Raw genomic sequence first — 12,354 nt, 5'->3', positions numbered from 1 at the left:
GTTATCTCAGCGGCTTCATAGACAGAAAGGAGAAACCAGCCCAAGAGGAACAAAGGGCGGATGAAGCTCGGCAACCACCACTCTGAGGCCCCCCAGCCGGCGTCATCCATGTTATATTAGGAGGAGCCACCGCCAGAGGGGAAAGTAACTTGGGTCAGAAAAGATATGCTCAACTATGCGAAATCAATGACCGAGGTCACAGGAGGAAGCGCGACACATCTATCACCTTCATTGATGATGACCTCCGAGGGTTCCAGACACCACACGATGACGCCTTAGTCGTCACAGCCAAAGTGGTCAACTTCGAGCTGTTGCGGATCCTAGTCAACACAAGGAGTTCCACTGATGTATTGTTTGAAGATGCATTCGAAAAGCTCGGCGTTGACAGAGTACGACTTACACCAGTTAGCACTCCCTTGATGGGATTTTCAGGAGAGTCCCTCCAACCCACTAGGAGGATAACTCTTCCCCTCTTGATCGAAGATGGCGATGTGACTATGACGGCCATGGTAGAATTCATCGTGGTGCGTTGCCCCTCCTCTTACAACGTGATCCTTGGTAGGCCGACCCTCAACGCCCTATAGGTCATAGTCTCAATGTACCACCTCGCCATGAAATTCCCAACCAAGTATGGCATAGGGGTGGTACGTGGAGACCAGAAAACAACGCGGCATTGGTATCAACTATCCTGTTGAGGACCATGTCCAATGACCGAGACGTTGATGGCGGAAGCATATGACCTATATGACGAGGTAAAGGCGCAGCGTGGCCAAACCGTGGAAAACCTAGTCTAGGTCCCCCTATTTGAAGATGATCCCAAAAAGACGGTCCAAGTCGGTTCCCTATTAGGTGACCACCTCCAAGAGGAACTTGTGCAACTATTGAGGAATAATGCCGACGTATTTGCTTAGTTGGTAGAGGACATGCCTAGGATCGATCCCGAAGTTATCACACATTGGATGAACATCAACCCCCATTACCAACCTGTGAAGCAGAAGAAGAGAAACTTTGTCATAGAATGGTGGCAAGTAATCGCTGATGAAGTACAGAAGTTGCTCAACGCCGGCTTCATTAGGGAAGTTAAATACCCCGATTGGCTAGCCAACATAGTGATGGTGAAAAAGGCCAATGGAAAGTGGAGAATCTGCATCGACTTCATCGACCCGAATAAGGCTTGTCCCAAAGATAGCTTTCCTTTGTCGAATATCGACCAGCTCGTTGACGCAACAGCTGGACATGAGCTCTTAAGCTTCATCAACGCCTTCTCAGGCTACAACCAGATCTGGATGGACCCGGACGACCAGGAGAAAACAACCTTTATCACTGACCACGGCCTGTACTGCTACAAGGTAATTCCCTTTGGCCTCAAAAACGCTGGGGCCACCTATCATCGGCTGGTGAATGAGGTATTCAAAGAACAGCTTAGTAGGAACATTGAGGCATATGTCGATGACATGGTCGTGAAGAGCAAAAAGGCTAAACATCACCTGGCCGACCTCCGTGAAGTCTTCGACACACTTAGAAAGTACGAGAAGAGGTTAAACCCAACCAAGTGTGCCTTCGGGGTTGGCTCCGGCAAGTTTCTGGGGTTTATGGTAACATAGAGAGGAATCGAAGCAAATCCGGAGAAGATAAAAGCCATCCCCCCGGACCCACAAAGAGGTGCAACGGCTCACTGGGAGAATAGCCACCCTTAGCAGGTTTATGTCTAAGTCCATGGACCGGTGCCTCCCCTTTTTCAAAGCCCTCAAACGGCTAAAGGACTTCCACTTGACAGAAGAGTGTGAGCAGTCTTTCTAGGAACTGAAGCAATACCTGAGCTCGCCCCCCACCCTCCTAACTAAGTCGAGCCCAAGGGATGAGCTATTGCTCTACCTCTCGGCCAAAGATGAGGTCATCAACTTATTACTGGTCAAAGAGGAGGACTGGGTATAGAGGCCCATCTACTACACCAGTAAGGTCCTCGGCGGCATAGAGACCTAGTACTACCATCTTGAAAAGTTGGCTCTGGCCCTCATCACCGCGGCCAGAAAACTTAGACCCTACTTCTAGGCCCACAGTGTTTAAGTACTCACCAACTAGCCCCTTAAGCAGGTGCTACAAAGACTGGAAGTATCGGGTCACCTAGTCAAGTGGAGTGTGGAGCTAAGTGAATTCGACATCGAATATGCACCCCGGCCAGCGATCAAAGCCCAGACCTTGGCAGATTTCATCACAGAATGTATATTTACCATCGAGGAACTGGCCCCACTGCCCCTAGTATGGACTCTCCATGTAGACAGCTCGTCAAAGCAGCAGGGCAGCGGCGCCAGCCTTATCCTCCTTGGCCCAGGTGATGTAGTGTTGGAACACGCCCTCAGGTTTGAGTTCAAAGCATCCAACAACGAGGCCGAATATGAGGCCTTGATTGCTGGGCTCTGTGATGAGACTAAAATGTACCCAATTTTTGTCCCCTAATATTCACTCTTTTACATTTATTTAACACTTAAATGGACTCATTACTCTTGTATTTCGCTTCAGGGCAAGAAAGAAGGCAATTGGAAGAAAACAGGGCAATTCGGATGATTCTACACAGTTTCGGCAACAGCCAGTAATCTAGGCATAACTCTCAATTCCGAACTCTGAATTAGACAATTCAAGAGGCATCAGAAAGATAAAAGAAAGGTCCACAACTTTTATGTTTTAGGTTTTGATAGATTCTGCCCGAATCGAATACGAAACTGGGCCCGAAGTCGGAGCAAGTTCGCAGCCAATCCCATTTCACAACTGAAGCCCAATTCGTAGAAGAACCTTGCAGCAGCCCAAGTTTTAAAGCAGCCCAACTCGAATTCAAGAGCCAAGAGTCCCAATTTCGAATGTAATGTCCTGAGAGAGAGTCTTATCAGATCTAAAAGTTTTGAATGTAATCCAATAAAGATACGAAGATTGGATTAGATCACTAGATAAGAGATAGGATAGGATTAGCTCAAAATAGATCAGGACTTTCTAAGCTAAGGTTAATCTCCTAGAAGGAGTTGGAAAACAGCACTCTCCTTTGGCTATACAAAGAGGGGGGGTGGACCAGCTCTAGCATCACTCAATCCAAGGATCCAAGAGATCATCAAGCAACTCAAGCTACCAAGAGAGCAGTTCGGCCACTGAAAAACAAAGCATGGAGAGTTCGAAGATCATGAGCAACTAAGCTTTTCTTTTCTGGTTCAAGGGGGAGGTTCAATTGTGCAATTGTGAGGTTCTGTATTTAATTTAAGATCTTGCTTTTTTTTAATTCAAGTATTCATTGGCTTTTGTGCATATTTTCATTGGATGTTAATGTTAATTAGTTTGACAAATTAATTAATGTTGATTTTCCTACTGCTATCCATGGTTCGGTGAGTCGTAATTGTCACGAATAGTGGTACAAGTAGCAATTAGGTTAATATCTTTTTGGGTCAATTGTTAATGATAGAATTTGACCAATGTATTGACATGTTTTAACCTAAAGGGAATCGATGGAACAAGATTTGATAATTGCAGCTATCTCAATTGTTGTTATCTTGGTTTAACTATTTTCACAAAGCTTAATGCTATCACTGGTTAATATGGAACGCTATCGTACCCAATTAAGTAGTAATAAGTGTTGATCAAATGCTAGGTTTGGTCAGCTGAATTAGGAAAACACAAGGTTTATTATGGCTATCCTAATAAATCTAAGGTTAAATGCTTGAATTGCAAGACTACCAGAGTCTACCTATGATCGATGGCCAATTGACTAACCCGAACCCTTGAACCAGAATTCGGTAAGACTGATTTCTCTTGTTTGTTTAGTTTGCTATTACTCTCTTTTAATTTTAGTTATTTAATTTTCCCACTCAATTATATTATTCATTTAGCTGAGAGATTATTGTTTAGCTCCCTGTGGGATTCGACCTAGTACCACTTTTACTGCAAAAATTTTATTGTGGGACTAGCATTAAGTTTGAGAGTTTCGACAACCTGTCAAAATTTTGGCACCGTTGCCGGGGAGCAACTTTGCCCGTCCTCAGGCAAGGAAAAATTCAAGCAAAACAAAAGAAACTACCTACTGATTTTCAATCTTTTTTTCTCTCAACACAAGGCTTAATCCGTTGCATGCTTTGGTCCAGACTTGGTAACCTTCCCATTTTCCATTTCTTTTTCCCTTCTTCTCATCCAAGAGTGGTCACAAATCACCATTCCTCATGGTACCAAGTTAAATCAACAGTCAAGGAAACAAGCCTTCCACCGGCTGAACCTTCTTAGACTGAACAAGTGCCCATTGCTTTAATAAACCAATTTAGCTAGATTCAATTATCTTCCTTTGTTTCTTAGGTCAAAACAAGGTGTGTTTTTGCCATAAGCTTGTTATGTATCACATCTCCACCACTTAGTATGAATTCCAAGGATCTGAGGATGAGAATGGGGTTGGGGTTCTAGGGTAAGTGCATTTTATGCTCCATCTCACCCTTGCTTTCGTTTCTATATGTGAGTGCATTTTATGCTCCATCTCGCATTAGTCACGATTTTTTTTTTTTTTTGCACAAGAATCACAGAGTCTCACCGCCTGATCCATGAATTTATTGATCGTGGTCTCAATATGCCTAACATAGCAAGTTCTAGAATAATCAAACCATGTTTGATAGATAATTATGTAAAACTCAATCAAACCCTTATGCATATTGCCTATTGATCGATTAAAATAATGAGGTACCATATGCAGGCAAGAGAGATTTAGTTAATCATGCTTGCATCCTATCCTATCTATTCAACCTAGGCACATGATTCCTGATAAGTCAAAATCATTCAAGGATAAGCTTCCACGGAGCAGAAATTTCAAAAGGTAAGGTTAAGAAGTGATGATCGAAGCATGCTAGGGTTATCGCATATTTCCATCTGGTTTCCCTAATCCCCCCATACTTAAGTTATACATTGTCCCCAATGTATGTGATCATGCATAAAGTAGAAGGATTTGGGGGTACTTCCCTGTTCGCCTTATTGGGTTCCTGCTAAACACAAAAATCAAAACCAAACAAAATAACAAAATTAACTAAACACAATGGGTTGCCTCCCACAAGTACAATTGTTTAACGTCGTTATGCTCGACGTTCTCCTTTGCTTCTTAATCCAATGAATAACGAGGAATGTCCAACGACATGTATACCGTAGAGGAGACATTTGCATCCTCGTGGAACAACTTCAATCGATGCCCATTCACCTTGAAGACCTTCCTTGTGTTGAGACTTTTGATCTCTACTGCACCATAAGAAAACACATCAGTCACAATAAATGGACCCATCCACCTAGAACGCAACCTACCTGGCATGAGTTGGAGTCGAGAATTGTACAATAAGACCTTTTGTCCAATTTTAAATTATTTTCTTAAGAGTAAATTATCATGGAACAATTTGGTCTTCTCTTTGTAGATTCTTGAATTCTCATATGCCTCTAACCTCAACTATTCCAGTTCTTGCAATTGGAGCTTCCTTTCCTTGGCTTCTTCCATATTCATATTGCATCACTTGATTGCTCAATAGGCCCTATGTTCAATTTTGACCGACAAGTGGCAAGATTTGCCAAAAATTAACTTGTAAGGGGACATCCCTATTGGGGTTTTATAAGCTGTTCGATATGCCTAGGGAACATCATCTAGACGTAGGCTCCAATCCATCCTTCCCAGATTCACTGTCTTTTCCAAGATGGATTTTACCTCTCTATTGGAAATTTCAGCTTGCCCGATAGTCTGGGGGTGATATGCAGTGGCGATTCGGTGATGCACCCCATACCTTCTCAACAAGGCTTTGACGGCTCTATTGCAAAAGTGAGTCACTTGATCGCTTATGATGGCTCGAGGGATGCCAGACCTACTGAAGATGTTAGATTTGATAAACCCTACAACACACTTAGAATCATCAGTCTTTGTGGCTTTTTCTTTCACCCATTTTGAGACATAATAGTCTGCCAAAAGTATATAAGAAAAACCACAAGAGAGAGGAAAGGGTCCCATCAAATCAATACCCCAAACATCAAATATTTCACATATAAGAATGGGTGTTTGGAGCATCTCATTCCTGTGAGATAGTGTACCTGTTTGCTGACATCTTTCACAATTTTTACAAAACAAGTATGCATCTCTAAATAGGGTTTCCCAATATAGCCCACTATCTAAGACCTTTCGAGCAGTCTTCTTTGGCACAAAATGGCCACCACAAGCATAATTATGACAAAAAGTTAGAATCGACATCTGCTCCTCCTCAGACACACACCTCCTAATCATTTGATCATAACAGAATTTCCTTAGATAGGGTTCGTCCCATACATAATATTTTCCTCATACCTAATTTTGTTCTTCATGGATTTGCTAAGGTCATTAGCCAAAAATCCGATGACCAAGTAGTTCACAATATCAGCATACCATGGAACCATACCTCTCATGTGAAACAACTACTCATCAGGAAACAACTCATAGATGGGTGAGGAGTCCTCATCTTTCACCAACCTACTTAGGTGATCCTCCACCGAGTTTTCAGCTCCCTTTTGATCCTTGATCTCTAAATCAAATTATTGGAGCAAGAGTATCCACCTTATCAACCTCGGTTTTGACTCCTTAGCTAGTAGGTATTTCAAAGCTGCATGGTTAGAAAATACAAGTACTTTAGAGCCAAGCAAATATGATCTAAATTTGTCTAAAGCAAACACAATAGCTAGTAGCTCTTTTTCAATAGTTGTGTAGTTGCTCTGTGTAGCATTCAACGTTTTGGAAGCATAGTAGATGACATGGCTCTTCCCATCAATTCATTGACCTAGAACAACTCCTACCGCATAGTTGCTTGCATCGGTCATGATCTCAAAGGGCAAGTTCCAATCGGGTGGTTGAATAATGGGTGTAATTGTTATTAAATTCTTAAGCTTGTCAAATGCGTCCTTGCACTCATCACCAAAATCGAAAGGCACATCCTTTTGCAGCAAATTGGACAATGGCAGCGCAATTTTTGAAAAATCCTTGATGAACTTGCGATAAAACCCTGCATGTCCAAGAAAGGAACGAACCTCCCTAACATTTGTAGGATAGGGTAAGCTCACAATCAAATTAATTTTGGCCTTGTCGACCTCTATTCCTCTAGCTGAAATGACATGTCCCAACACAATGCCTTCCTTCACCATAAATTGGCATTTTTCATAGTTTAAGACAAGATTTGTTTCCACACATTGATTCAAAATTTTACTTAAACTATTTAGGCAGTCATCAAATGAATCACCATAAATAGTAAAATCATCCATAAACATTTCAATGCATTTTTCAATAAAATCAGAAAATATACTCATCATGCATCTTTGAAAAGTACCTGGAGCGTTGCACAAACCAAAGGGCATTCATCTGTAAGAAAAGGTGTCAAATGGGCAAGTGAAGGTTGTTTTCTCTTGGTCCTCTTGTGCAATAACAATCTGATAATATCCTAAGAATCCGTCAAGAAAATAGAAGAATGCCTTACCTGCTAATCGCTCTAGCATCTAATCGATGAAGGGCAAGGGAAAGTGGTCCTTTCGAGTGGCCAAGTTAAGTTTTCAAAAATCTATTACCATTCGCCAGCCACTTTGTACCCTCATGGGAATTAGTTCATTATTTTGATTTTTTACTACAGTAATCCCAGTTTTCTTAGGTACAACATGAATAGGACTTACCCATTTACTGTCCGAAATTGGATAAATTATCCCTTCATCTAACAATTTAGGTACTTCTTTCATTACTACCTCTTTCATTACCGGGTTGAGTTTTCTTTGTGGTTCTCTAACAGGTTTGGTGCCATCTTCCAAAAGGATCCTATGCATGCAAAGCGAGGGGCTGACCCCCTTTATGTCGGCTAAGGTCCAACCAATCGCCGCTTTATGATCCTTTAGGACTTTGATGAGCCTCTCCTCTTGCTCCCTAGTCAACCCTTTTGCAATGACCACGGGCAGTGTCTCTTTTTCGCCCAAATATGCATATTTAAGATGATCAGGTAGGGTCTTCAGTTCTAACTCTGGAGCCTGCAAAACAGAAGGCAGCAATTTTGTGTGAGAAACTGTCAATGGAATATCAGAATTACTTACCTCTTGTTTCGGCATCGATTCTAGAGTATCATAGGATGCATTGAACTCCTCTTCCTTGTCCGATTGTGCATTGTATTCCAGTTCATCATCCATGTCCTCCTCTCCAAAGACTTCCTGCACAATCGAATCAATGGTATCAATAGAGCAGATTGAGTGACATTCACTAGGATATTTCATTGCTTTAAAAATATTAAATTTTACAATCTCTTCATCAAATTCGACGGAGAGGGGTATCCTCATCCACATCTATTTTGGTCTTGGCTATTTTCATGAATGGCCTGCCTAATAGAAGTGGGGCTGAGCTTGTGGCTGTGTCCTCCTCGATCTTCAGGATGTAGAAATCAGCTAGAAAAATTAATTCGTTAACCTGCACCAATACATCCTCAACAATCCCTTCTGGGTAGGCATTAGAACGATCAACTAATTGAATAACTCTAGTCTCTTTCAAAGGACCTAGTCTCAAGGCACAGTAAATCGAGTATGGCATGACATTAATAGATGCACCTAAGTCCAGCATGGCACGCTCGATTCGTTTATTTCCAATCACAAAAGGTAGGGTAAACATACCTGGATCAGCACATTTTTCTGGCAAGGTCCTCTTGATCACGGCTGAAACGTTCTCTCCAACTCTTACCTTCTCATCGATTCGCAGCCTTCTTTTGTTAGTGCATAATTCTTTCAAAAAATTTGCATATTTTGGGATTTGTTTTATTGCATCTAACAAATGGATGTTGATCTCCGCCTTCCTGAAGGTTTCTAACACTTCTTGCTCATATTCCTCTTTCTTGGACTTTCCCAACATGCTAGGAAAAGGTGGTACAACAGCATTAGTAACTTTAGGGAGAGGGGGTCAGATATTACCTCAATGGGGCTGTCGCTTAACCCTTGTCTTTCCTCTTCCCTGGCTGCCTTCGATGGCGAGCTTGGTTGGGGCTGCAACTCCTTTCCACTTCTCAACACTACTGCACTCGCATTCTCCTTTGGGTTAACCACCGTTTGTGATGGTAGTTTTCGGGAGCTCTGCGCCTCCAACTTGCTAATGGAAGTGGCAAGTTGGCTGATTTGGTTACCCAATTTCTGAATGCTGGTTCTTGTTTCCTGCTGAAATTGCTAAGTATTAGTAGCTAGAGCCTTAACTATATCATCTAATGACATACCTGAATTTGGGGGTTGGCCTTGCGTTGTGATAGGTGCTGAAAAGTGGGGCTGTCGACTGAAAATTTGGGGCTGGTATTTCTGTTGTCCTCCTTGGTTCCCGTAGCTTAGATTTGGATGATCTCCCCACCCCGGATTGTAGTAATTGGAGTAAGGATCATATTTTTGTTGGGGCTGGCCCGGGAACCCTCCTACAGCACTTACTTGCTACAACGATCCATCCTGTAGTGATGGACACATGTCCGTAGGATGACCAGGGATCGAACAAATACCACACACCCTGGCTGGTTGCAATTGTCCTATAGCGAGTTGCCTAACCAAAGCAGTTAAATCTGAAATCTAATATTCCAAAGTTTGGCTTACCTCATTTACATGTCTAATGGTACCATCTGTCCTTGCACCGAACTACTGTGAATTTTCGGCCATGTTGGAAATTAATTCCCTAGCCACTTCAGGTGTCTTGTTCACTTAGCTCCTCTACTGGCTGCATCTACCATACTTCTATCCATGGGCTAGAACCCTTCATAGAAGTATTGGATTAACAGTTGCTCAGCTATTTGGTGGTGTGGACAGATAGCAACAAGTTGTTTAAACCTTTCCCAATATTCATATAGCATCTCACCACCAAATTGCCGAACTCCACATATTTCTTTTCTTATGTTTGCAGCCCGGGATGCAGGAAAGTATTTATCAAAAAATATCCTATTCATCTCATCCCATGTGCGTATTGAACCGGGAGGAAGAATATACAACCAATCCTTTGCGTTGTCTCGTAAAGTAAATGGAAAGGCTATAAGTTTTACATGGTCCTTAGTCATACCTTGGGGCTTCATACTCAAACAGACAACATGGAATTCCTTTAGATGCTTATGAGGGTCCTCACCAGGAAAACCATTAAAAATAGGCAATAATTGTATTATACCAGATTTCAGTTTAAAAGCTACCTCAAGAGTGGGATATGTTATGCATAAGGGTTGTTGGTTCATAATCGGTGCAGCCAACTCCCTCAACGCCCTCTCTCTGTCAGCCATTCTTTCTCCTTCTTTGAAAATGGGTAGATCACAAGCTAGTAGATCAAAATCTGAATTCACCTTTTCCGGTGAACGATCCTTCATTTGCTTCACCTCCTTCCTTAAACGACAGGTAGTCTTCTCAATTTCGGGGTTGTACTCGAGTTCACCTCATTGAGAAGCATGAGTCATAAAACAAGAAGGTTAACACAAATAGAAGGTAATAGCTAAGAAATTAAAGTTTCTCCCCGGCAACGGTGCCACTCTGCCTTGCTTTGGACCTCGGTGCCCAACGAATCACGGCCTTCAGTGACTCATAACTCGTGGTCAACCAAATACATGGCCAGTTTAAGGCTCAAACTCCCTCTATGGTGAGCTACCTACAAAAGGTGCAGGAGCTCATTCAGTAGTTAAAGTATTTCGATATCGGGCAAATACCTCAAGCCGAGAACGCTCGAGCTAATGCCCTTTCAAAGCCAACCAGCTCACCGAAAACTAACCTTGACTCAGCCGTCTAGATAGATACGCTAGCTCAGCCAAGCATCGCACCAGCAGTCATCCTCACCTTTCCAATGCAGCATGGCCCATCTCGGACGGACCCCATAATCGAATATTTTCGAGAGGGCACTCGCTCGGAGGATCGAGCAGAAGTGAAAAGGCTCCAAAACAAAGTGGCCAGATATTGCCTAAGACAGGGTCAACTCTACCGTAGTTCCCACACACTTCCATACCTGAAGTGTCTCCCCCCCAGCCAAAGCAGACTACGTTCTTACGGAGATACAAGAGGGAATTTGCGAAGATCACCCCGGTGCAAGCACACTAGCCCATAAGGTGCTCCAGCAGGGATATTTCTAGTCGACGATGAAGTTGGATGCTGCCTAGTTAGTTCAGAAGTGCGATAGTTGCCAATGTCACTCTAATCTCCATCACCAACCTACGGCCCCTCTAAAGCTGATCACTAGCCCATGGTCATTTGCCCAATGGGGAATGGACAACCTCGGCCCCATCCCCACTGCGGTTGTGCAGAAGATGTTCCTTCTTGTAGCAATGGACTACTTCACGAAGTGGGTAGAAGCCAAAGCTCTAGCATGCATCACTACCCACAATGCCCAAAATTTCCTTTAGCAGGGAATTGTCTGCCACTTCGATATCCCGTGCGTACTCATCACAAACAACGGAACACAGTTCACCAACAAGAAGTTTGTGGCTTTCTGTGCCGACCTACAGATCGATCACTGGACTATCGTAGTGCACCGACCTCAGAGCAACGGGTAGACCGAGGTAACCAACCACATCCTACTACACAACCTGAAAACACGCCTAGATCAAGCCAAGGGAAGGTGGGTTAAGGAGCTATTGAGCATTCTCTGGGCCTATAGGATGACCCCGCAAACTACCACCGAGGAGACCCCTTTCAGTCTGACCTACAGGGCCACCGAAGCCATGATCCCCATGGAAGTAGGTTCCCCGACCCTTCTGACCGAGCTCTTCAATGAGGGGCAGAATGATAAAGATCTACGTGCGGAGTTGGACCTAGTAGAAGAAGCTCAGAACCGAGCACATGTAAAGATGGTCACACAACAACAAAAGATGGCATGGCATTACGATTCTAAGGTAAGAAGAAACAAATTCAAGACAGACGACTTCGTCCTACGTAGAGTCATAGTGCCCACACCAGGAGAAGGAAAGCTCAGACCGAACTGGGAAGGGTCATATAGAGTCGCCAGAGTCCTCGAACCGAGTACTTATAGACTGGAAGACCTCGAAGGTCGTCTGATACCGAGGAGTTGGAACTTGGGAAACCTCAGAATGTACTACCAGTAGACCTACAAGCAATACAAGTCTCTTTTAAGCTACTTCTCTAACCCAGAGGCATGCACACGCCCACCGCAAACACCACACACACACATGCTAAGTCGCACTGCCAACTGAGTTGACTCCGCCGATCCCCAAACGGCTGAGCCCATCACGCCCAGCTTGGCAACATATTGCCGATCAAACTACTCGACTCAGCTGACAATGGTTGAGCCTAAACATGGAGGAAGAACGCCCCCGCCCACCAAGGCCTGTGGGTGGTCGAGGAACTCTGCACAACCTTCAGCTTAAT

General features: G+C 43.4%; 1 protein-coding gene across 1 annotated transcript; it reads right to left on the bottom strand.

Moving 5' to 3' along the window:
* Positions 1 to 6,786: 6,786 nt before the first annotated feature.
* On the bottom strand, positions 6,787 to 8,884 carry LOC148874546 (uncharacterized). Its single transcript, XM_088961872.1, has 5 exons — positions 8,650 to 8,884; positions 8,450 to 8,535; positions 8,083 to 8,196; positions 7,840 to 8,019; positions 6,787 to 7,146 (listed from the first exon to the last, which is right to left on the bottom strand). Exons 1-5 carry the CDS (start codon positions 8,882 to 8,884, stop codon positions 6,787 to 6,789), a joined length of 975 nt encoding a protein of 324 aa, XP_088817998.1.
* Positions 8,885 to 12,354: the final 3,470 nt, after the last annotated feature.

The sequence above is a fragment of the Nelumbo lutea genome, chromosome 1, assembly GCF_056320005.1.
Source record: "Nelumbo lutea isolate HS-2025 chromosome 1, American lotus-T2T, whole genome shotgun sequence".
NCBI lineage: Eukaryota > Viridiplantae > Streptophyta > Magnoliopsida > Proteales > Nelumbonaceae > Nelumbo > Nelumbo lutea.
The sequence above is the reverse complement of the archived record's forward strand: the minus strand, read 5'-3'. Positions and strand labels throughout refer to the sequence as shown.